The sequence below is a fragment of the Salvia splendens genome, chromosome 6 (assembly GCF_004379255.2).
Source record: "Salvia splendens isolate huo1 chromosome 6, SspV2, whole genome shotgun sequence".
Lineage (NCBI taxonomy): Eukaryota > Viridiplantae > Streptophyta > Magnoliopsida > Lamiales > Lamiaceae > Salvia > Salvia splendens.
The window spans coordinates 36,182,663-36,207,588 of NC_056037.1; the positions used below are offsets into that span (position 1 = coordinate 36,182,663).

General features: G+C 38.4%; 4 protein-coding genes, 1 non-coding gene and 1 pseudogene across 5 annotated transcripts; 3 read left to right on the top strand and 3 right to left on the bottom strand.

Moving 5' to 3' along the window:
* Nucleotides 1-140: 140 nt before the first annotated feature.
* Nucleotides 141-2,327, top strand: LOC121807493 (glyceraldehyde-3-phosphate dehydrogenase, cytosolic). Its single transcript, XM_042207732.1, has 8 exons — nt 141-263; nt 395-495; nt 591-706; nt 800-899; nt 1,222-1,429; nt 1,514-1,611; nt 1,691-1,833; nt 1,911-2,327. Exons 1-8 carry the CDS (start codon nt 236-238, stop codon nt 2,128-2,130), a joined length of 1,014 nt encoding a protein of 337 aa, XP_042063666.1. The 5' UTR covers nt 141-235; the 3' UTR covers nt 2,131-2,327.
* Nucleotides 2,328-3,133: 806 nt separating this feature from the next.
* Nucleotides 3,134-3,207, top strand: TRNAV-AAC. The gene has a single exon. It is a non-coding gene; the product is annotated as a tRNA-Val (tRNA).
* Nucleotides 3,208-4,487: 1,280 nt separating this feature from the next.
* On the bottom strand, nt 4,488-6,736 carry LOC121808433 (40S ribosomal protein SA-like). The gene is made up of 5 exons (XM_042208915.1): nt 6,516-6,736; nt 5,694-5,956; nt 5,411-5,608; nt 4,996-5,197; nt 4,488-4,835 (listed from the first exon to the last, which is right to left on the bottom strand). Exons 1-5 carry the CDS (start codon nt 6,646-6,648, stop codon nt 4,729-4,731), a joined length of 903 nt encoding a protein of 300 aa, XP_042064849.1. The 5' UTR covers nt 6,649-6,736; the 3' UTR covers nt 4,488-4,728.
* Nucleotides 6,737-6,892: 156 nt separating this feature from the next.
* Nucleotides 6,893-10,882, top strand: LOC121808432 (annotated as a pseudogene).
* Nucleotides 10,883-11,662: 780 nt separating this feature from the next.
* LOC121808346 (3-oxoacyl-[acyl-carrier-protein] reductase 4-like) lies at nt 11,663-21,109 on the bottom strand. Its single transcript, XM_042208772.1, has 11 exons — nt 20,785-21,109; nt 15,062-15,204; nt 14,533-14,586; nt 13,651-13,731; nt 13,529-13,574; nt 13,359-13,453; nt 13,239-13,271; nt 12,740-12,874; nt 12,541-12,634; nt 12,021-12,103; nt 11,663-11,907 (listed from the first exon to the last, which is right to left on the bottom strand). The coding sequence occupies exons 1-11, from the start codon at nt 20,942-20,944 to the stop codon at nt 11,875-11,877; spliced, it is 957 nt and encodes a 318-aa protein (XP_042064706.1). The 5' UTR covers nt 20,945-21,109; the 3' UTR covers nt 11,663-11,874.
* A 969-nt stretch (nt 21,110-22,078) lies between these two features.
* On the bottom strand, nt 22,079-24,905 carry LOC121808347 (protein Iojap-related, mitochondrial-like). Its single transcript, XM_042208773.1, has 4 exons — nt 24,454-24,905; nt 23,811-23,898; nt 22,364-22,461; nt 22,079-22,278 (listed from the first exon to the last, which is right to left on the bottom strand). Exons 1-4 carry the CDS (start codon nt 24,760-24,762, stop codon nt 22,204-22,206), a joined length of 570 nt encoding a protein of 189 aa, XP_042064707.1. The 5' UTR covers nt 24,763-24,905; the 3' UTR covers nt 22,079-22,203.
* Nucleotides 24,906-24,926: the final 21 nt, after the last annotated feature.

The following is a 24,926-nucleotide window of genomic DNA, read 5'->3' on the forward strand; positions in this document are numbered from 1 at the left end:
TCCCTTTTACTATCAAAACCTTAATTTTCTTTTCCCCCACGAAAAGAAAGGAAACCGCCCTTCCCAACAACCGGTTTTGATAAAGCCGGTTTTGAAAAAAACCGGCTTTGAAACGCTTTTAAATATTGCCCCCACTTTTGCATTTCTCTTCAGGTTCACCAAACCACTTCTTCTCACCACTCTCTTTCGCTCATTCACCAACAAAGGTTTCAGTTTTCGTTTCACTTTCCAGCAAATGGCCAAGATCAAGATCGGAATCAATGGTATATTACTAGATCTACACTTAAATTCTAGTTTAATTCCGTAGTTTTATTATATACGTGCTGTTTCGCTTCAGCTTCATCTGCATTGTTCCGATCTGTTGATTCCGCTCCTTTTTGTGTTGTTTGCTCAGGATTCGGTAGAATCGGCCGTTTGGTCGCGAGAGTCGCTCTGCAGAGGGACGATGTCGAGCTTGTCGCCATTAACGATCCATTCATCACCACCGAGTACATGGTAAACCGCATTAATTGACAAATTATTAGTAGATTTTGAGATCTGCTTGTACTCGAGCGTGAGAGATTAATGCTGGTTGATTTTTTCCCCTGCAGACGTACATGTTCAAGTACGACAGTGTGCACGGCCAGTGGAAGCACCACGATGTGAAGGTGCAGGACGAGAAGAGCCTTCTCTTCGGTGAGAAGTCTGTCAGAGTCTTCGGATGCAGGTGCTAGTTTGTTTGCTTGTTTTTTTTATTATGTTTCGATGTGTAATTGAATAGAATGAGGAAATTGATTTGTTTATGACTGTTGGTTTCCAGGAACCCTGAGGAGATCCCATGGGGTGAGACTGGCGCCGAGTATGTCGTGGAGTCTACTGGAGTCTTCACTGACAAGGACAAAGCCGCTGCTCACTTGAAGGTCGCTCTTTATTCTGTTTCTGAATCCAATTTGATAGCATAATCGTTCAATTTGTATTCATTTTCTTTGATCTGTCGGGTTGTGGTGTGTTTACTGAACTCAATAAGTCTATACGGTTAAGATCTGAATATAATATGCATTGTCAAACAATAGTGCTTTGGATTTTATAAGTGTTTATTTGAACTAAATAAATCTATCTGGTCAAGATCTGAATATATTGTTCATTGTACAATGATATTGCCTTGGATTTCATGATTAGATCATAGATGTGCTTGTTATAAGTGATTGATTGTGTTGTGTATGTTGAATTTTTGGGAATTAGGGTGGTGCCAAGAAGGTTGTGATCTCCGCCCCTAGCAAAGATGCCCCAATGTTTGTTGTGGGTGTGAACGAGAAGGAATACAAACCCGAGTTTGACATTGTTTCCAACGCCAGTTGCACCACCAACTGCCTTGCTCCATTGGCCAAGGTTATCAATGATAGGTTCGGCATTGTTGAGGGTCTCATGACCACTGTCCACTCCATCACCGGTAACTTCTGTTTGCTTACGTTTGTTGATCGAGGTTGAATTTAATCTTACGACTCTCGTTGATCCGGTATTTGTCTGCATTCAGCCACTCAAAAGACTGTTGATGGTCCCTCAAGCAAGGACTGGAGAGGCGGAAGAGCTGCCTCATTCAACATCATCCCCAGCAGCACTGGAGCTGCCAAGGTATTGTGTCCATTCACTCATCACAATTCCTAGATTTGATACTACATTATAGAGACATACTAATTGATATGATGTGTAGGCTGTTGGCAAAGTGCTTCCGGCTCTAAATGGAAAGCTGACCGGCATGTCATTCCGTGTCCCCACCGTTGATGTCTCAGTCGTTGACCTCACGGTCAGGCTAGAGAAGGAGGCCACTTATGACGAGATCAAAGCTGCCATCAAGTGAGCTATTTCATTTGAAGAATGCGTGTTTGGACTTTGCTGAGAATGTCATCTAATAATGTTGTTGTTATTCGCAGGGAGGAGTCGGAGAACAAGCTCAAGGGCATCTTGGGATACACCGAGGATGATGTGGTTTCCACAGACTTCGTTGGCGATAGCAGATCGAGCATCTTTGATGCCAAGGCCGGAATTGCACTGAGCAAGAACTTCGTGAAGCTCGTGTCGTGGTACGACAACGAGTGGGGATACAGCTCAAGAGTGATCGATCTGATTGCTCACATGGCATCTGTTGCATGAAGATGAAGGCCTTTTTTCCCCCTCTTTATTTCATCTTTCCGGCATTGTTTTGTGGCATTTCCCTTTCTAGTTATGACCGAAGAGTCGAGAGACTTGTAATAATTCATGTGACTGCACCTCTTTTTAGCAGTTATTTGTGTCGTTACCTTTAAATGAATTTTCCCATGATATTCAAAATGTCACTTTTTTTAAACCAATATTCTGTGCTACTTATTTACAAGTACTATTTAATTATAAATTAATCATCCATATTAAATGGAGTACTAGACGATGAATCAAACTTGTAAAGTCGGTACAAGAGAACAAAATAAGTAGGTGTTAGGCAACAACATTGATATCATTGGTCTAAAGAGCAATTTTCCGTAATTTTCTAGAAAATCAAATTCAAAAGTTTGACAACGAATGCGCAAAAATGTTGTAAAATACTAGTACTAGTATAAGTTTTAATTCTTAAATTGATATTGATGATAACAATTACTCCCTCCATCCAATAAAAATAACACCTTTTATGATTATATGGTTTTAATACACAATTGGTAAAATAATAATGAAAAATAAGATTCATTACATTAAAAATAAAATAAGTTAACCAAAAAGTATCTATTTGTATGATATAGTGGAAATACTAAATAAAATAAAATGTATGTCGTGTCACATATATTTTAGCCAAGTAATCTGCAATCTGACCTAAATTAAAAATTTGGGACAGTCAGAAAAATTAAAATTTGACGTATGCTATTCAAAACTTTATAAAGTTATGTGCAAAATCAGCAAACTTTCATGTTTAATAAGTGCTATTAAGACTAATCTAGACATTTATATTAACAAATAATTATGGATGTAGGAATGGGAATAGCTTTTCACAGACAAATACCAATGTTATACTAGTGAGTCTCTAGATTAAACTGCTAAATGGAATTAAATATAGCACAAAATAATGATTTAGTAGTACTGAATGAGAAAATATGTATATTTATAATTAAGTAAAAAACGTTGATGTCGAGGTTTCGTGGTGTAGTTGGTTATCACGTCAGTCTAACACACTGAAGGTCTCCGGTTCGAACCCGGGCGAAGCCATTTTATGAATAATTTTTTTAAAATTCTTTTCTATAGATATGGAAGTGGGAAATTATTTTCTAGTCGGAGTTGAAATGTAGAAGAGCTAAATAAAAAACAACACTTAATTGTCTATGTAAATACAGAAGTCATACACAAAATTTATTTTCTTTTTTAAGAGTTTGAGTTTGGGGTGAATTAAAAATAAATAAAATTTGTTTATTTTTCAATAATAATTTTTTTGTTTGAGTTTATTGTGGACGATTGAAATTATTATTTACACACCTTATATCACATCAAATGAAATCAAACCTAAACCACATAAGTGAAAACCGATTGAAATTATTTTTTCACATACCTTATATCAGATTAAATGAAAACAAACCAAAATCACATAATCAAACCAAATTATTAGTGTTTGATTTTTCAAGTTTAGTTTCGTTTGGATTTTTTGTTTGGTTCGGTTTCATTTTATAAAGAATTTTATTTTTTTGGTTAATTCGATATTGGCAAAATTTGAATATGTTCAATTTTATTACTTTGAAAAATAAAGGTATATTTACATAACATCCTTGTTACATATACTAAAAAATATATAATATCAATTTTATTCAAACAAATTGTGTTTATCATGATATGACTAGTATTTTTTTACCATTACATGAAATTATTTATTTTAATTTATTTGAAATAAATTGAGTATCTTTTTATCATGGAAAAAGCAGTTTTTCTTGGAGTTGAAATTGAAAATATTCCATTTTGTTCATTGCCATGAATAGGGTACGAAAATATGTAAAACGAAAATTCAATAAATAACGTTTGAAATACAAATGTTTGAAAAGTAATAAAAGTTTCAACTTACCACCTAGCATTCCTCTTTAAGACTTGAACGTTATTATTCAGTTTTTAAGTTTCTGATTATTGGTTGAAATTATAGTAAGTAAAATTTGAAATTATTCTCTCTTTCTATATCACTACCTTTTCATTACCACCTTTATTCTTCATTTACTTAACTCATTTAAAACAATTTTTTCATAAATCATGTATTGAAAAGAAACGTATCTACTATTACGGAAAGGTGGGGGGCTGCTGTAGAAAATAATTTAGAGCAAAAAGGGCTCAATCCAGCCGAGCAAAAAAAAAGAAAAATTACACTCTATGATTCATCTTTCGCAACAGCCTAAATCCAAATAATGCAAAATTTGTAAAAAAAAGTCGCATTCAAAAATCAAACATTAATTTATACCAATACCAGCAATTCAACATTATTAAAAGCAGCTTCTAATGAGTCTAGGTGAGAATTGAGAAACATCGTGAGCATATTCAATATAATTAATAATGTTTAAGCAAAAACCAGTGCGTAAGAGCAGATTATAATAAACAAAATGAGTTAAATACTTTCAAAGTAAAACACTAATAACATCTAGCAATCAAAACTCGATTATAACAATATAAAACGCGAACAGATTATTGGTAGGATTTCTGTAATCTCTCATGCGCAACGCAACCTCCAATCTTCTTCGTCTCACTAACGAGAATGGTTCATTCCCAGCCAGTCGGAGCAATGTCCACCGGAGCAGCTGGTGGTGGAACTGCAGTTGTTGCAGCATCAGCGGGAGGTGCCACAGCTGCATCCCATCCATCGGGACCTACACATATCATTTACCATTCGAGTTTATTTCTATAAAAAGAGAATCTATTACTAAAAGACAACTCCAATCAAACACTATATCGATATACGCCTTTTTGTTCTTCAATTTTTCAAATTTCACCCTCCAATATTCTTAAAATCTCCCTGCATACTTTTACCTGTTTCAGCTGCTGCCCAACCACCGGCAACTGGTGCAGCTGCACCAGCCAAGTCGGGAGCCCATTGAGCCTCTGGGATTTGAGCAGTAGACCAGTCGCCTCCACTAACAGCAGCACCGTAATCAGCATAATCAAGAGCTGGAGCATCCTCCTGTTCCTCTTCCTTAGCCTCCTCAGGCTCCCTATAGAAGAACAGATCCACCTGCCAGAATAGAAAAAGATAATAAGATGGGACAGTACAAAGAGTGTCAAGAAGTATATTGTACTCCATATTTTCGTTTCACATCACATACACATGTTTTTAAATATAATATAAGTAAAACAGATGATTTCCAGTTGCAACACAAAGCCTCAAAGCATCAGAATATGTCATGTCAAACAAAAAATCTCAATATATTATACTCCTGAATCTTACCATAATATCCCATTTGTGACCGGGAGCAATGACACCACGCATCTGCAGCACCATCCTGGCCAGAAGCCAGAACAGGCAGCCAATACTGTGTTTTCCCTTGTTATTGGCAGGAATTCCAATATCCACATAACGCATAGGCGAGTCAGTATCACAGAAAGCAATTGTGGGGATATTGTACAAAGCAGCTTCTTTGATAGGCTGTACAAGAATTTAAAATGTTAGAGCCAATATTGAATACAACGCGACATAGAGCATCGTTACACAATCACAATTATTAGCTCACCTGGTGGTCAGTTCTTGGGTCGGTTAGAATCAGGAGTCTTGGCTCGCTGAAAGTTGTCTGGAGCTGATTGGTGAAAGTTCCAGGCGTGTGACGCCCAGCGATAGCATTAGCACCAGTGTACTGAGCAAATTTCAGAACGGCTCTCTGACCATAAGGCCTAGCAGATTGGACAATGATGTCCTGGGGATTCTCGATACCAACAATAACACGGGCAGCCATCTGCAGCTTCTCCCACGTCTTTCCAAGATTGATGATGTAAATCCCTGAGTGGTAAAAATATTAAAACCGATATCAACAGCCAATCAATATGGTGAATAAATTGCAACATATTGTAAAATACCAATGAAGACGCGTTACAGTTGAAAATACATCTTTAAGAAGATGCAACTTAAGTAAAATACAATTCTAAGCGGCATTCTTCATAGACTAAGGCAGAATGAAATCATGAATAATATTCCTAGTGGTCAATTTGATGATATCTACTGTTTCTATGACACTAATATTAACAGAGGTCAAGAGCTTCATAAACAAATACCAATCGAGTCTACTAAGCATTAACCTCCTCAAAGTGAAGAACCAAGAGAAAATCAATACACAGTTGAAAATTCATAAACGTAAAACTAGGTAAAATCTATAAATTCTTATAATTATTAATGTTTTAGCGTATGTCGCAATATAAATTAGACGATAAAACACAGCAGCGCTTGAATTAGAAATCAAAACACACTATCGATTGAATAGCAGAAAAACTAGCACGATAATCAGCAGATCTAATTACGATACTGAAACGATATAGGTAGACAAAGAAATAGCTGATTTTACCATCATTGCGGCGCTTAAAGGCATAGCGCTCCATCTGAAAGTCGCAATTTTTGGTTCCCAGATGAACCTCAGACGCCAGCATAAGCTGAATGTCGGCCTCCCTGGTCGACAGGATCCTCTGAGGGGCAGCCATGATTCAGCAGTTGGTTTCTTCGCAACAGAGATTGATTTGCAGAGATGAATATTATAGAAGAAGTGCGCAGTAGGGAGCATAAACCCTAGATTGAAATTCTATTTATTAGGCCAAAACTGACAACAGATTAATTGGTATTGGGCCGGCCCAATAAATAACACTCAGATTAGTTGAAATTCTATTATTTTAACGCTGAATGATTTTTACTTAGTAAAATTCATACTATTTCTTTATTGAGAGTTTGAAACCTAATCTGTGTATCCACGTATGTCGTTAAACCAACGGTTGCTCCTCGTAGACGCGGAGCATCGGATCCCAACCCCTGCACTGCAAATTTCTTCTCCCCCACAGTCACAGTTGTCACTTCTCAGTTGCACTTTGCATTAGGCATCCAAACAAACCTATACACACACAGAGAGATGGCAAACAAGCGGAGCAGAGGCCTCGTATTGTACGGCGACGGGCTGGCTCGATTCATGAGCCCGGCCCAAACTCATCTCAATTCGCTCGCTTCTCGGGCTCTCTGCGGTTTCCTCGCCCTCCCTCATTTTCCTCAATCAGGTACTACTAATCTTCTCCTTTTTATTACCTCACCCAATCACTCGCACTTTCATTGCCTGTAGATGTCATTTTTTATTTGAAATTTAATTTAGGTGCTGCATTTTCTGTCAAATTTAAATGATGATTGTGAGACTGGAAAAATGTTTTATTTGTTCATATTTGATTTGACAGAATAATTAGAAATGAGGTTTGATTTGTACGATAAATTACTCCATCTGTATTTTTAGTCAATGAAAAATATTGTCTTGGTCATCACTGAGATAAAAGATTTTCCTTAGAGGGAGAAAGAGAGAGGTTATTTGCTCTCCAGCTTTGATATTGCTAAGATTTTTTATGCTCGAGTTTAGCTAGGATTTTTTTTCTTGTCTATGTGAATATTTGCATCTCTTGTGTTTTTGAATGTTGAATTTGTTTGGGAATTACATTGCAGAAAATGAGGATATGAGGATAGTTAGGGAGTTCGCAGAGTTGCTTGATGCAAACGAAGAATATGAAAGCACGGTGAGATGCAATTTGATAGAATTGGTTTAATCCCTGTATGGTACATGTGATGATCTTGAGTCAGAAGCTAAGCATTCGTCCAATTGATACATGTATATTTTGATTATACACAGGGGCGGAGCCACATGGTCTCCATGTGGGGCATTTGCCCCCTCTCAAACTTTAACATGTACTACTATATTTTCTTTGATAAATTTGCAACTTTATTCATATTTCTTTATAAATGCCCCTCTCAATAACTCTAATTTTTCTCATGTACTATAATTTTGCCCCTTCTAAGGACAAATCCTGGCTCCGCCCCTGATTATACATGGTTGTTGTCATCAATGTTTCAATTGCTAACTGGTGGAGCTTGAATCTAGAATGTTATAATTATTTGATCATCAATGCTTTTTTGATTATCAGTGTAATCTATACGCATGTTTTGCTTTAACTGTTTACATGATCGTAATGAGCTTTTAAAGTGGTTAGGTTTTTCTATAGCTGCAGGCTTGAAAAACGCTAGGATCCCTTCATGGTCATTCGTGGCAGAATCCTCGCTGTATTCAACAGTTTCCCTCTGTTTCCATCGAAGGCTCGTTTTGCGGTTGTCTCGACAAGCTTCTTTGGTCGTTTGTTTACTTCAGATGTTCCTGCGCTAGACGGTTATCCCTTGTCTGGCAATCTATCATCTGAGCAACCTGAAAAATGTGGAGACAAGAAAAGGAATCATGATGTTAATGCCATCATCAACAAAGTTCTCAATGCACAAAGTGAATCCGAAATCTTCCAGTCTCTGGCACAAGACATTGAGTGTAACAAGATACAAATCACGCACAGCTTGGCCAAAAGGTTGCTTCATCGTTTTCAAGATGATTGAAGTCTGCAATTGGTATTTTTAGATGGGCGGAAACATGTCAAGGGTATAAACCTTTGCTGGAACATTATGAAAAATTAGTGGATATATTGGGAAAGATGAAACAAATGGAGAAGATGAAGGAACTAGTTGGGGAAATATGTGAAAATCATCTCATTTCTTTCAATACAATAGCAAAGATGATGAGGAGATTGGCTGGTGCAGGAGAATGGAAAGAAGCTGTCAAGATTTTTGATGAGTTAGAGAAATTTGGATTTGGAAAAGAAACCGAGTCTATGAACATACTTCTTGATACCCTCTGCAAAGAACACAAAGTGGAGCAGGTGCGTGCACTATTCTTGGAGCTTAAATCACATATTGCACCAAATGCAAACACCTATAACATTTTTATCCATGGATGGTGCAAAATAAAGAGGGTTGAGGAGGCAGAATGGACTATCCAGGAAATGAAAGGGCGTGGTTTTCGCCCATGTGTCATCAGCTATTCTACCATCATAATCCAATTTTTTTGCTCGCAATGCAAATTCGACAGGGTTTGTGAGCTGCTTGACGAAATGGAAGTGCAAGGATGTCCTCCCAATGTTGTTACTTTCACCACCATTATGAATTCTTTTACGAAGTCAGGTTACATAGATGAAGCATTACGGGTGGCTGAGAAAATGAAAGTAGCAGGCTGCAAACCCGATACACAGTTCTATAATGCGCTGATACATAGAATTAACCCAAATACTTCAACTTTCAATTCTATGATTGCTATGTTTTGTCATCACAAACAAGAGCAAAGGGCCCTGGAGTACCTTGGGATTTTAGAACAGTCACCATACTGTAAACCTGATGTTCAATCATTCTATCTGTTGCTGAAGTTGTGTTTTCGAGATGGGAAGGCATGCAAGTGCTTGAATCTCGTAGATGGCGTGGTTAAGAAGCACCATTTATGTCCTGATCTGGCAACTTATACTCTTTTAATCCATGGATTCTGCAGAGGAAACAAATATGAGAGGGCATACCAGCTTTTCAAGGAAATGATAGGTCAAAATATAAAGCCTAGATATGTAACATGTTCATTGCTTTTGAAAGAAATGAGAGAGAAAAACATGTATGGTGCAGCCGAGATGATTGAAGACGTTATGAAGAAAATGAAATCGCCTGGACAGAAAAACTGCAGGTAAACAACTTACTACTTTATCTGGAATAGTTGCCCGATCTCTCCCAGCTGATCATTTATTGAGTGTGTTTGTGGCGATATCATAGTTTAATATAAATCACACCCTAGGGCAGGAGAAAGGAAACTCTTGCTATGGTTTTTGCATATAGTTTTATTTGTACAAAGAGGTCATCTTCGAGCCCCCAACTGTGTTGTTGTAATCTGTGTATTTCTCCTCTTGGTGCATCAAAAATATATCGAAGAATCATGCTTGATAAGTGATATCAAAGTATGGGTGGACTTGATATGTTGGATTAGGGTGTATTCATTGAATCTTTGAAGTCATTACTTGTTTTCATTGTTGTTAATGTAGACTAACAACCATTGTGCCTGTGTTTGATCTGAATCCACCACTGATTCTGAAGTTAGGGAGAGTCGAGTAATTAGACAAGTGTGTGAGTTTACACTAAAGAATGAGTCGTTTCTTCATTAATAGAATTGGCCCCTGTGCAGCAATCCTGCTTCGAATGAAGTTTGAAAAATGTTCATTAGTAGAATTGGCCACTGTGCCAGTCCTGCTTCGAATGAAGTTTGAAAAATGTCGCTCGATGGGAGAGACGGGGCAACCAGATACGTTAATGTTTCCATGACGTGTCCCATCAGGGATGTGATCTGCATTCCAAGTGAGATCAGTCCAGACTCGTGTTAGGTGGGCATTTGGCGCATAATGATCCAAGTGGCAGTTGGAGACTTGGGGCCATCTTACGAGACACTCAAGCCAGAGCCAAAACTAGAACCTTTAAAATTTGGTAATGCCTACAGTGAGATATTCATTTTTCTGATCTGTGCAGCATCTCATTAATTTTTCTGATCCAAGTACATATATATGCTCTTGCAGAAAATTTGAAAGCAAAGACAAAGGCATCAACATCATGTGGAGATATTTTGGTTTATATTGAATTATCAGCCCAACATACTACCATCAAACATAGTGTACTTCTGCATATGCTAACAAGGAGAGTTTCAAAATTATCATCCATTTCATTAATTTTTTGGATCAGTGCACCTATATAATAAATCTGTCTCTTCGACCTTGGTAATTATTTAGGTATTAGACTGTAATTACAATGTTTGATTCGATGGATTAAATAATACTGACTGAATCTTATGAATGTTGTTCGGTTGAGTAGTTAATGCCCGATATTTAATCTTGGGATGATGCTAGGTAGAATCAGTTTTGTTATATGTATCTTAGTCTTACTCCATGACAAATTTAATCTCAAGTAAAATCTTCAACCAATATAGTCTCCAACAAATCTCATAAAAATTAGTGTTCTCTTTTTTGTCTTTTCCCTCTTCCTCTTTTCTTGTGGAAATATTACTTTCTTGATGAATAGCTTATGTTTTGCTGATCCCATGAATTCTTATGCTGAGCATTTGACTTCAAAATGCTCAACTTTTTAGGTGTTTCAGTTGATCCCAAAAAAAATCACAATTTCGATAGTCACTGAATGGCCTACTTGATTAAAGGTTGCGGTATTTAGAAATAGTCATCTATCTATTATTTAATTTTAGTGGACCTCCCAAAATAATAAAACTTGTCTATTTTTTAATAAATGGAGTATTACCTATAGAATTCATAATAAGAAACGATATTCTTGGTGGACGTCTACAATTTTTTTAACTTTAAAAAACAAGCCATATTTGGGGGTACAATAGTACCCCTTGTTACGAGATGGATCTGCAGGTGTACAAGACAAATCAGAAATGATATATTATTCGTGATTTTCTGAGCGATTAAACCATTTTTAAAGATATAATTTGGAATATTCATGATAATTCATCATTATAAATATGGCTTGTTTTTTAAAGTTAAAAAATTTGTGGAGTGTCACACCACATGGGAATACTTTTTCATTTTTCTTTTAGATGTGGGAATACTAGGAAAAGAATTGGCAAAATACATAAATTACTTGATCAGCTGGTCTTTCAAACCTAGAAACATGACATCACTTTGAAGTACAAAAATGACTAAAACGACCTGCTTTCAATAAACTAAAATCTTGGTCTAACATCAAATTCTTTCAGCATTTATTTAAAGGTCAAAACTCAATACAAACGCATACGGGCGAGGCGACTCATGGTGAAAATCGGGAGGAACTTCTTACATGACCATTCCTCCATCAATGGTTAGCACCTGCACATTATAAAGAACCAATCTGGTTTTAGCACTATAAAACGCGTTACCAAGACAGGTTTTGTGGGTGCCTTATTAGTGCAGTAAGGCTAAGTGGTTGATCGGTTACAAACCTGTCCAGTGATGTAGCTAGCGGCAGGGCTAAGGGCTAAGAATTCCACCAACCCAGCGACTTCTTCTGGTTGACCGTACCTTCCTGAATTTGCATAGCGAAGCAGTTAGTAAATGTAAAATATTTTCATATCAACGTGATTCTGAGCAAGAGCAATTGCAATTGCAATTGACATGCCAAGATGAACCAATATGCATTATCATCGATTAAAGCAGTCCTCATGTTGATAAAATTCACTAAATTAACCTTTACATCCTTGAGTAAAACACGTAAAAATGAGTGGATGGAGACATCTCATGGTTTCCCATAAACCTGTTCAACGTGGCCAAGAAATAGATGGAAGATATAATCTGCCTCATGCTGGCTAAATAGTTACAAGTTCAGATGCAATTGGAAACTATTAACAGAAGGAGACGTGCAAAAAAAAAACATGGTCCATAGTAATTGCAGATTTTATTGTGTCACAAAGAGAGGGTGAATGACATGTATGTCACTGATTAGGATCAGAGAAATCAACTGACCTAATGGGATTGCCTCCAATATCTTTTTTTCAAACTCTTCCCCGAGCTTAGAAGTCATATCAGATGCAATGAATCCAGGAGCAACAGCATTCACCTGTTAATATGACCATAAATTAATTTTCAAATTTCAGCATGAAGCAGAGTGCAGATACATACAATTTGCATAATACGTTAAGATAAACCATTTTAGCAAACTTACGGTGATATTTCTGCTTGAATATTCCTTGGCAACTGTCTTTGTTAGTCCAATAACCCCAGCTTTTGCAGCACTGTAGTTGGCTTGTCCAACATTTCCAACAAGACCAACGACTGATGAGATATTAATGATCCTTCCCTATATATTCAAAAAAAGAAGATATTAATAAACCTTCTTTCCTATAGAGAAAAAACTACATTGCATTAAAAATTGAAAACATATTGCATAGTGGAATAGTAACTTAAGAGTCACAGAATTTGTTTAGAACATTCTGAATGCAACAAAGATATAAACAACTAAACAAGGAGTCATAATGGCCAATTACGTGTAATTTCAGAGGTTCTAGTACCACTACCCACTAACATAATAATAGTATTATTAAAGAATCCACAAAAATAGAGTACACAAATGTGCTCGTCCAGAAACTAGGAGGATATATTTACAACAAGAAATGAGCTCATGGACACAACCAAACCATCAGGAAACTAAGTGTACTAGTTACCTTTTTCTTCCTCATCATAACCTTGGCAGCTGCCTGAAGAGAACGAAAATATCAGAATTAAGTTCAATATAAGTTTGGGCATTACTATCAGCAGACATAAAGGAGCTGTGGCAAATTGACCTGTGTGCATAGGAAAACTCCGGTAAGGTTCAGATCAATGACCTCCTGCCATTGAGATGTCTTCATTCTCATCAGCAAACCATCCCTTGTAATTCCTGTGATTTATTCGCGGATTTACAACCAAAACATGGATTTACAAATTACAACAAAAAAATGGATTCTTCAACTACCTGCATTGTTGATCAAAACATCTACAGTTCCCCATGCATCAACTGCCTGCAGGAGAGACATGCTTGAGACAATGACACATGCAGCATAAGGTGAAAAACAACAGAATATGAGAATCTCTCACAGTTTTTATCATTGAATCCACATCTGCTTCTTTGGAAACATCTCCCCCAAAAGTAAGAGCCTGTCCACCAAATGCTTCTATCTGCAATAAGTACCATTTATAAGTTTAGCATTTACATTAAAGCAACAAGAACTCGGTATAACTTACATAGTAACATACTCCCTCCATCCCACTTTAGGAGTCCCGGTCACTTTTGCACACCCGTTTTGTAAAAATCATAATAAATAGTTAAAGTAGAGAAATGGTAAAGTAAAAGAGAAAATAATATAGAGAAGAGTCTTGTCTACATTATTATCTCTCTTACTTTACCATTTTTCCACTTTAACTATTTATTATGATTTTTACAAAACGGGTGTGCAAAAGTGATCGGGACTCCTAAAGTGGGACGGAGGGAGTACTTTGTAAGAATCCTGGTAACATCAGATTACAAATTCTTATTTTCTCTTAAGAGAGCTGGTAGCCTAGATGCACGTGCATGTATTTCTCAAAGATGAATTGGGGAAGAAGGGAAGATAGACATACAGTCGTCATGAAAATCAACTACCCAAACATACGAAGGATCTATATGAACATGGGAATTTTAACATATACTCTCTCGAAGAAATAAACGATGATCATTCACATTATACACTAACCACTCAACCATAACCTTTATGAGGATTTGAAGGTCTGGGCTTGAAAATTTGAATTTGAGAATCCTTTTCCAAAAATTTAAAAACTTCTATGATAAGCTCAATAAAGATTCACTGATGGGGTTTTTTTTCTTGCAAATCTCTAGAGAGTTTTTAAGATAAGGTAGGAGGTAGGAGTCACAACCCAGATATCTGGTATAACAAATAGTTCTAAGAAGTACATCATGTGTTCATGTAAGAGGTAAGTTACCTCTTTGCAAACTTGTTCTGCCTCACTTGATGACCTGGCATAATTAACTAAAATCTGCAGCACATATTGCCTAATTAGTTCAAGAAATAATAGTATAAGTGAAAGAGAATCCAAATATCACAAATCCATACCATATGTCAAAGCAACATACAACTAGTATATTTAACTAGATGATAAACTATTTTCATTTGACTCAGTAATCAGTAGTATTATATTCAACTATATGATAAACTAGTATATTTAATTATTTATTCATCTAGCTGGATGAAAGCACAAAAGTTCCTCCCACACCAGTAGCCTGGCCAACAAAACAAAGAAACTAAAAAGACACAGATAATGTTACGAGTTCTTAGAGAGTAGCTTGCTAAAAGAAACTATTCATAATCATACATTGTTCCTCTACTACAACTCGATTAATCACTGACAAATAACATCAACCCCTATAATTGCAGAAAGCTAACGCGATAAAAATAGACGAACACGAACATCATAATGCAAACATGTCCGGCAATGAAACAAATAACCCAACCTTGCAGCCAGCTTTCCCGAGAGCCAAAGCAACAGCTTTGCCGATTCCTCTGGAAGCTCCAGTGATAACAACAACAGGAGCTTCCACCTTCTGCGACGTTTCAGTAGCCGCTTGTTCGGTAGTTGCGACGTGCGCCTTCATGCCTGCATTTATAACTTAATTAGACACAACGAGGTAAATAATTGATGCAGTAACTGTTAAACAAGGGAAGATTGAGGAGTATCAATTATGCTAAACAAGGGAAGATTGAGGACTATCAATCACCAATGATACTGCAGAAATCATGGAATAGAATTAGAGGAGTAGATTGATAGCATTAATAGTATTCCATATATGAATATTGTATGACACCTATAAAAAGGGGAAGCATATGTAGAACATAATCATCAAGGAATATACAATAAACACTTATTCTTCTCTATTTTTCCTAACCATGCCCGATATCCATTTGAAGATGGTATCAGAGCAGGGGTGAGACTCAGAGTAGTCTCATCACTGTCTCGGACCAATCCCGAACCCTTCGACTAAAACCCGGCAGATCCTGCCAAAACCCCAAACCATGTCAGAAAGCAATGAACCACCAAAGCCATCGGAAACAGAGCAATTTGCTCGAATGTTTGCCGAATTCATGCGCACAAGTATTGCGCACAGCCAGAGAGAAATAGTTACCACGGATGCCTCACCAAACCAAAAATTTGAACCCCACAGAATCGATTCATCACCGTTAGTTATCGGAGAAAAACTAAACGGCGAAAACTACTCCACATGGGCCGTCGTCATGAAGGCGGCAGTCAGCGGAAGGGGATTGATATCTCACCTCACGGGAGTTCCAATTCCCCCCGCAAGGACCGACCAAGCCTTCGAGAGATGGCAGCAGGCAGACCACTGCGTTTTTACGTGGTTGATCCAAAATGTCGAACAAAAATTAGTCAGCCGTCTGACTCAGTATCCAACGGCGAAAGATATATGGACGAGTTTGGAGATCACATATTCAAGCGGAGGAGACAAGATTCAAGTGTACGACCTGTACGCAAAGGCAATAACGTTAAAACAGAAGGAAGAATCCCTGGAGGATATATGGACGACGTTGAATGATCTATGGATCTCCATTGATAGGAGACAACCAAATCGGATGAAATACACCGAAGACATTGAGATTTACAACCAAGAGAAACAAGAACAAAGGCTGTTCCAATTGCTCGTAGCCATAAGCGGCAAATATGAAGGCATAAAGAAAGAGATATTGAGGCAAGAACCACTTCCCTCAGTGGAGGCCGCATATGCTGCCCTCCGGCGAGAAGACGCCAGATCCGCAGTCCTACAGATCGGAGACTCCGGCGCACAGGGGATTGGGGCCGGGTTGGCAGTAACCCAGCCGTGGAAAACCCCGGCAGCACACCGCAACCCCCCTCAACGAAGCGGCGAGAATGGCGGAAATTGGAGCAGACGACCGGAGGAAGACAAGTCGAAAATGTTGTGCACTCACTGTGGGAAGCGAAAGCACACACGAGAGACGTGCTTCGAGTTACACGGCTACCCGGAATGGTGGCAAGAAAGAAAATCAAAGCACCACTCATCTCCGACGCCATTCAAAGGGGGTCGGGCAGCTGCAGCCGTGGCCGGAGGTGAAGGAATCCCTGCCGCCGCCGCTACTACCAACCGGAACGGAACGGAGGGAGCGGCGGTCGGGACAGCAGCGGTCGGGACAGCGTCAATCGCCAGAGGAGAGGCCGAGCCGGATGTGGAGGCGGTAAATCTAGACGGAGGTACTTTTAGGGTTAGAGATTTAATCTCTAATCCTCAAACTTCTAATTTATTACCCCAGAAACCCCACATCAAAAATATTACTCAAATTCACCCCCATGACCCTGGAAAACCGCAGAAACAACCCTCAACTCTTAAAAATTCCCAAATCGACCCTAGAATCTTGAAAAATGCCAAACCTAATCCTAAAACTTCAAGATATCCCCAAACAGCCCATATATCTTGTGAAAATAGATTTCAGGTCCTCGAACATCTGCCCACAGCTTACGCCCTATCAGCCTCCTCCGGAAATAAAATTGACAAATGGATTTTTGACTGTGGAGCCACCGATACGATTACTTATGATATTGCTGATATTTCTAACATGCATAGGGCACCAAAAACTCATATCCAAACGGCCAGTGGAGAATGTACTTCTGTGGAAGGAGCAGGAACTGTCAGAATTTCGCCTGCTTTGACTTTATCCAACTGTTTATATGTTCCTTCCATGTCACACAAATTATTATCAATTAGCCATGTGACAAAAGAGTTAAACTGTACTCTCCTGATGCAACCCAACTTTTGCCTTTTGCAGGATATCAGAACAGGGGTAATTATTGGACGTGGCACTGAAAGGAACGGGTTGTATTATGTGGACGAGATAGATCAACAGGGAACTGCCTTGCTTACTCGTGGATCGTCCGAGAGGGAAGCTTGGCTCTGGCATCGCCGTTTAGGACATCCATCCTCGGGTTATTTAAAAATTCTCTTTCCTAAATTTAGTCAAGAAATGTATTGTGAAACCTGTGTGTTGGCCAAAAGTCATAGACACTCTTATAAATCCAATAACACCCGAGTTGATTCATTATTTTCTCTAGTCCACTCTGATGTGTGGGGTCCATCTCCGGTTATAGGGGGACAAGGGTTTAAATACTTTCTTCTCTTCATAGATGATTGCTCTCGCATGACATGGGTCTACTTTATGAAACACAAAAATGAGGTCTTCGATCATTTTAAACACTTTTACACCCTGGTACAAACCCAATTTCAGAAAAACATACAGACCCTTAGGTCCGACAACGGGGGAGAATTTGTAAACTTGAGCATGAAAACCTTCTGTCACGATAAGGGTCTAATCCATCAAACTACATGTCCATATACCCCTGAACAAAACGGTGTATCTGAGAGAAAAAACCGTACTCTTCTGGAAATGGCACGTGCAATGCTAATTGAATCCAACACCCCCAGAAATTTTTGGCCCGAAGCTATTGCATCATCTGTATATCTCACAAACCGACTACCCTCTAGCACACTAAACCTCAAGACACCACTAGAAGTCCTTTCAACACAAGCACAAATTCCGTTGCCCCTAACTCTTCAGCCTCGAGTATTTGGATGCTCCGTTTTTGTCCACATCCCTAAGCATGAACGTACCAAACTATCACCTTGTGCCATAAAGTGTGTTTTCGTGGGATATGGGGCTTCCCAGAAAGGATACCGATGCTTTGATCCTAAATCTAAACGCATGTTTACCACCATGAACTGTGATTTCCTCGAAACAGACTACTTCTTTAACCGCCTTACTAGTCAGGGGGAGAGTGATAGTGACCTACTAAGTCGGTTAAATCCTTCAGCAGCAGGCCCACCAGGCCCACCAAAGGAAGTCATCAACGAAATAGTACAACCCGGACCACCGATCAGTGACATCGCCCAAGAAAACCCTTTACTGATATCCGCTGTAAGTACTCTCGATACTCCTTCTGAAGGTGGAAATATCGGTGACAATGTTCCTACATCGTATGAAACTGACCCTGGAACAGATAATGAGTCCGAACCAGACAATGGAGCTGAACCAGAAATCTGCGACTTACTAGAAGAACAGATGAATGAAGGAGTTGGAGGATACAAAATACTACCACCGAGATCCAACCGAGGAATTCCACCAAAAAGATACAGCCCTGAAATATTAGGCAAGAAGGCTAAGTACTCAATTGCAAATATGGCAAAAGGGCAACTATCCGAAATGGCACATGCATTTGAAGCAGCACTTTATGAGGAAGAAGAAATTCCCTGCACGGTGGAAGAGGCTTGGAGACATAGGCATTGGAGAGAAGCCATGCTAAAGGAAATGGGGGCACTAGAGAGGAACAATACTTGGGAAAAGTGCATGATACCAGACGGAAAGAAGGCAGTCGGGTGTAAATGGGTGTTCACTATCAAACGCCGACCAGATGGTTCCGTAGAAAGGTACAAAGCACGATTGGTAGCAAAGGGGTATACCCAAACCTATGGGGTAGACTATGATGACACATTCTCTCCAGTAGCAAAGATGAACACGATCCGAGTGCTAATGTCCGTTGCTGCAAACAGAGACTGGCCACTACATCAATTTGATGTCACAAATGCTTTTCTCCATGGGGAACTAAAGAGAGAAGTATACATGGAAGCACCACCAGGATTCTCACAGGGGTACAAGAAAGGAGAAGGGTGTCGACTGAAGAAAACTTTATATGGACTCAAGCAATCCCCAAGAATTTGGTTCGGAAGATTCACCGAGGCGATGACAAAATATGGGTACAAACAAAGCCATTCGGATCATACATTATTCCTGAAGAGGCGAGAAGGCCGGATTACGTGCTTGATCATCTATGTGGATGACATGATCATAACTGGAGACGATGAAGAGGAGATCGAAAGACTCAAGGGAAGTCTGTCCCAAGAATTCGAGATGAAGGACTTGGGAAATCTTAAGTACTTCTTGGGAATAGAGGTACTCAGATCTGAAGGAGCGATTTTCCTGAGGCAGAAGAAGTATACACTAGACATCCTAGCTGAGACAGGACTTCTGGATTGCAAACCTGCGGATACACCAATCTTAGTTAATCATGGACTGCAGATCTCCGAGGGAGCTGAGCTTGCACACCAAGGTCAATATCAACGTCTGGTAGGGAAGCTCATCTACCTATCCCACACTAGACCTGATATCGCCTACGCCGTCGGAATTGTGAGTCAGTTCATGCATCGACCACAGAAGGACCATCATGAAGCCGCATTGAGAATAGTTAAGTACCTCAAGGGAACGGTCGGACATGGAATAATGTTCAAGAAGAATGAATCCCGAGGAGTGCATGGATACACGGATGCTGACTGGGCAAGCAACCCAGTTGACAGAAGATCGACAGCGGGCTATCTTACCTTTGTTGAAGGTAATCTAGTCACTTGGAGAAGTAAAAAGCAAAAAGTAGTGGCATTATCAAGCGCCGAAGCGGAATTCAGAGGGATCAAAAGTGGGCTAATGGAAATACTGTGGCTAAGAAGACTAATGAAGGAGATTGGACTCACTTTAGAAAAGAGTCAACTCTTCTGTGATAACAAAGCAGCCATCAGCATATCCGAAAATCCAGTACAACATGATAGGACGAAACATGTCGAAGTCGACAGACATTTCATCAAGGAGAACATTGAAAATGGAGCAGTAGAGCTACCATTCGTTCGATCTGAATATCAACTAGCTGATATTCTCACCAAGGCTGTTAACTCGAGAAGTCTCACGAGCGTATTGTGCAAGTTGAGTTTTGGAGATCTCACCACTCAACTTGAGGGGGAGTGTTAAACAAGGGAAGATTGAGGAGTATCAATTATGCTAAACAAGGGAAGATTGAGGACTATCAATCACCAATGATACTGCAGAAATCATGGAATAGAATTAGAGGAGTAGATTGATAGCATTAATAGTATTCCATATATGAATATTGTATGACACCTATAAAAAGGGGAAGCATATGTAGAACATAATCATCAAGGAATATACAATAAACACTTATTCTTCTCTATTTTTCCTAACCATGCCCGATATCCATTTGAAGAGTAACCACCATGTCTCCAACATTGCTTCTTCCCCTTTTACCATCAATTAAAATAATCAATTGATGATACGAATTCATAATTTGAAGACAGGCAGACATTTGCAGCAGGCGTACCCGAGGAAGGAGCGGCGCGAAGAGATCGGGTTTGCAGATCGAAGGAGCCAGGAAATTTAAGCGGCAGAGAAGCCTGGGTGAAATTGGAGAGTTTAGTGTGGGAAATCCCGGAGGCATTGAGGGAGAGGAGGGCAGATCCGGCGGGGGAGGCGGCGGCCATTGTGGTAAGAAGGGCGGGGCGGAGGGGGAGAAGGAAACGAGAGGAGAGGAGAGTCGCCACTGAGGAAATATCACAAACAGATTGAGTGCTTTGTTTATATACGGAAAGGTGGGAGCTTGGGTATTTCCGCAGAGACTCTGTTGTCGATGACAACTATGTCCATTTTTTTCCGTTTGCGCCTTTACATAAATTAATTTCTTACAAATAAAAATTACGAACTCATTTTCTCTACAAATTGAGATTTGAGGGAACTAACACATGTTTAAATGCGAAACAAATAAAATAGAAAAATAAAATAAAAAGTATAATAAGACTATTGTTATTATTAGAAGTGTAATGTGGTTTAAATTTATCAAAATTAAAATAGATGAATTATATTAAACGGACTAAAATATCATAATGAGACTATTGTTATAACTAAAGTATATCTCAAATAAAAAAGCAACACGGGTTGTGATTAAAATTAATTGTTGCGAAAACATATTATTTTTTATAAAAATTAATGTTTCAAGAGAAATTTATCGCTTTTTGTTGACTTCTATCAATCATGGTAATTAAAAACAATTGATTCAAGAGATTGAATTGTAATAAATTCTCAATTGTCCCACAAGACTAATTTTCAACTAAATTAGTGGTGGTGTGGAAATGATTTAAATGATAATTTTATCTTGTAACTCAACTAAAAGGGTAATGATTTGATTTTTGTATTGTCTAATTTTTTTTTGTGAGGCTCAAGGGGTGAATGCAATCACATTTGAGATGGGATTCGATAAATTGTTCGAAATCATATTCAGTACCCTTAAAATTAAATAATAAAATTAAATTGCAAATTTTGGAGTAGAAGAAAAGAAGGTCAATAAGATTGTCTTTTTAAGCATTAAATGTTTTTCCCTGAACCTATTAAGTTTAGACTAATTTATTAATGAATTTATTAATTCATAGACAATGTCTACAACATTAATATTGGTTAGCTAAATTTGAATTGAATACTCATCGTTTAACTATTAATTTGGTCTATATTATAGTAGCATCCAACTATAGATATTACGGTTAAAAGTAGGTTTTATATAATTTGACCCCTGTTTTTAGTTAATGACTTATAGCTTCATTGTTCAATACGCATTGCACATGATATTCATCAAACTGAACTTATGATATATAATTCGTTCTAGCATATCCAAACTGAGCTTATGAATTATGCTCTCGAAGACGAGAGAAACGAAAACTTGTAGCTTTCGTCCCAGAAGTACAACATTTAACTATGCTGCACGCACTTGTGGGCGTTTCTTGGAGTTATTCTTGGGGCGAACTTTCACGAAAGCCTTCTCCAAATCCTACAAACATTTTAACCTCACAATGAATTAGTAATACACTTCCTCTTACTCATAAATCAGAAATTGAAGGTGACCGCGCTCTTACCTGACTATCCTCTACGTTTGATGGTTTTGCAGCCCATAGCCCCTCGAAGTTGTAATAAGATCTTGCTTTCTCATCAACAGCATGAACAATTAGCTTACCTATAATAAAGTCCCAGCTATCAATTTTTAGGCAAGATGCTTATGGTACAATAGACTCATAATTCAATATCAAGCATCTCCTTTGGATTTCACTTATAATTTAAAACTTCGTTTTATAAGTTACATACACGAGTATGGGAGATGTACTGAAGCAAACATGCACCCCAGAGGATGAAATGAGACATACATGAGATGAAATAAACAATTCCAAAGGTTCCTGGTACATATACACGGAGTACTACTACTTCTCTTCCCTAATCCCAGATTCCCAGTATTTAATCTTATGAGCTTCAAGCCCATAATTAGAAAACTTGGATCAAGCCCAAATGTCAGATTTAATCGTATGAGCTTCAAGCCTTCAACAATACGTAGATTCATCTCACACTATAGTAAAAAACCTAAAGCCAAACCAAATGACCCAAAAACTTTGAACAAAATAAGGAAAGGGGAGATCTCACTCGACCTCTAATGTTTGTTTCGTCAATGTGACCATTTTCTAGTTAGACCATATTGAAGTTACACATGGATATTTTCCCCTTAATTTTGCACTAAGGGGATACCGTAAGTGTCAAAATCTCTGCATTTTACTACATGAACTATTGCCCTAGTTATGTAAACAGCTCAAAATGGGATCATAATCCAACTACCTCAGACAAAAAGAAACATTGTATACAAAGCCTGGTCAAGAAAAATATTTTCTAATAATTTGGCAGCAACAAGCAAAATTAGACATATTCCAGAATCACCAATTAGTATACCACCTTATTAAAACTTCTCAAACTAATCTAGTTGGGTGCACCCACATTACAGCCAGCTTCAAGTTTCTTTTACTCAGTGAAGCACATAAGATCCAAACCCCTTGCAACACTGAACTAGCTATACATGAAACTCGTTATCTAGCACCATCTAGTTTCATCCTGCTTGAGTAAAATGATTTTCAGATGAAAGCTAGCCCATTTGTTACCTATCACATAGTGTCTATCAAGTCCATTGCTTTTGAGATACTGTCAGTTTGTCACCATGGATAATATATGTACAGGAACGTTCTCAACTATATCACATATTTTTGGCCTATTCAAATTTTTCTTGACCACAAATGTAAAATGAGCAGTTCATGGTAGTACTAGGAGATCACCTATACTACAGAAATGCAATAAATGAGTCAAATGACATAATCTTTAGAATCATACACCTAAGTACGATTACTCCTGAATACATTTACTCTCAAAAGTCAAAACAAGATTTTTATTACTAATCCAGTTTCCTTTACTAATGGCAAGGCTTTTATTGAGTAGATGAATATATGAGTAAATTCAAGGAGACGGATTGAGGAAGAACAGAAACTATACCAGAGTCGATAACAATCCATTTTCCTCCCTCTTGTCCTACCACACTAGGCAGCAAGATTCTCTTTGCACCTCGCTGCTTTTGCTTAACCTGCTCATTTGAACCCAAAAACATGTCAAGTGCACGATTCCAGTTTTCTAGGATACTTACTTGACTGAAATGACAAGCAATGTCCACTAGCATTACTGTCTATAAATCAAGATTTATAAGATGAACACTCAGTTTCTTGTGACAGAGGGTCGTTATTAGGAGATTATTCCAACAAATTTGGATAGCTTGGTTAGAAAAACATGAGCGAAATTATTACCAAGTGATTGTCACGTAGAGTCCTACACAAACTAACAGCTCATCTTGATCAAATGATTCATATATGTCCACTGCAAACCATGTTATAAAAGAAACAAAGTGCTTAACAAAAAATGGTTAACTTCGCGAGAAGAGCATGTGTCTGATAATCAAATCTACATTCATATGCACAAAGGGTAAACCTATTATCGAAAAAATCATGTTTCATCCGTATCACATCAATCTTCAAAATACAATAGCGCCGCTCATTTGAACGGATTAAAAAAGATGCCCGCGATATGCTTGAATTCAAACACAACCAAAAGCATGTGTGGTGGAAATTGGATCGATCGAACCTGCCTGGTAAATTAGGGCTTGGGAGATATTGCGGACGTGCCACGGAGATCGACCGGTGGCGATTACCATGTAATCGGCGAATTCAGAGCCTTTTGGCGCCGGGATAACCGTGACATCATCCGCCCTGACGTCTTGGAGTATTTTCTCAACTTCTGCCAAGCTCAACAGCTCCTTGTTCTTCTCGACGCTGCTGAGGGCCGATGAAGAAAAATTACGGCTGAAAATGGGACTGGAGGAGGCTAGGTTTTTCAAGTGGTGAGAAATGGCGGAATGCGAAGATGATAGGGCTCCGCGGCGTAAAGCTGACCACATTGCGGTTGCGCCGTCGCCTGTCGCCGGAATATCTAGGGATTCTACTGGAACGGAACGTATGTGAAATTTTAGTGTTCCATTCAATTGTTAATATCTTCATTATAATAATTTTTAATTCTCATTTCTAAATTTATGCTCTTATCAAATGTTCTCATCAATTTCTC

What these genes read in the sequence shown, in the direction of transcription:
- LOC121807493 (XM_042207732.1), top strand. Translation starts at nt 236, where the DNA reads ATGGCCAAGATCAAGATCGGAATCAATG. An exon ending in CACTGTCCACTCCATCACCG is followed by an intron (nt 1,430 to 1,513) that starts GTAACTTCTGTT and finishes GTCTGCATTCAG; the next exon opens with CCACTCAAAAGACTGTTGAT. An exon ending in GCAGCACTGGAGCTGCCAAG is followed by an intron (nt 1,612 to 1,690) that starts GTATTGTGTCCA and finishes TATGATGTGTAG; the next exon opens with GCTGTTGGCAAAGTGCTTCC.
- LOC121808433 (XM_042208915.1), bottom strand. Translation starts at nt 6,648, where the DNA reads ATGGCTGCCCCTCAGAGGATCCTGTCGACCAGGGAGGCCGACATTCAG. An exon ending in CTTTAAGCGCCGCAATGATG is followed by an intron (nt 5,957 to 6,515) that starts GTAAAATCAGCT and finishes TTTACCACTCAG; the next exon opens with GGATTTACATCATCAATCTT. An exon ending in GTCACAAATGGGATATTATG is followed by an intron (nt 5,198 to 5,410) that starts GTAAGATTCAGG and finishes CTATTCTGGCAG; the next exon opens with GTGGATCTGTTCTTCTATAG.
- LOC121808346 (XM_042208772.1), bottom strand. Translation starts at nt 20,944, where the DNA reads ATGGCCGCCGCCTCCCCCGCCGGATCTGCCCTCCTCTCCCTCAATGCC. An exon ending in TCGCGCCGCTCCTTCCTCGG is followed by an intron (nt 15,205 to 20,784) that starts GTACGCCTGCTG and finishes TTATAAATGCAG; the next exon opens with GCATGAAGGCGCACGTCGCA. An exon ending in TGGATTCAATGATAAAAACT is followed by an intron (nt 13,575 to 13,650) that starts GTGAGAGATTCT and finishes TCTCTCCTGCAG; the next exon opens with GCAGTTGATGCATGGGGAAC.
- LOC121808347 (XM_042208773.1), bottom strand. Translation starts at nt 24,762, where the DNA reads ATGTGGTCAGCTTTACGCCGCGGAGCCCTATCATCTTCGCATTCCGCC. An exon ending in CCCAAGCCCTAATTTACCAG is followed by an intron (nt 23,899 to 24,453) that starts GCAGGTTCGATC and finishes TCAAATGAGCAG; the next exon opens with GTTAAGCAAAAGCAGCGAGG. An exon ending in ATGGATTGTTATCGACTCTG is followed by an intron (nt 22,462 to 23,810) that starts GTATAGTTTCTG and finishes ACTTTATTATAG; the next exon opens with GTAAGCTAATTGTTCATGCT.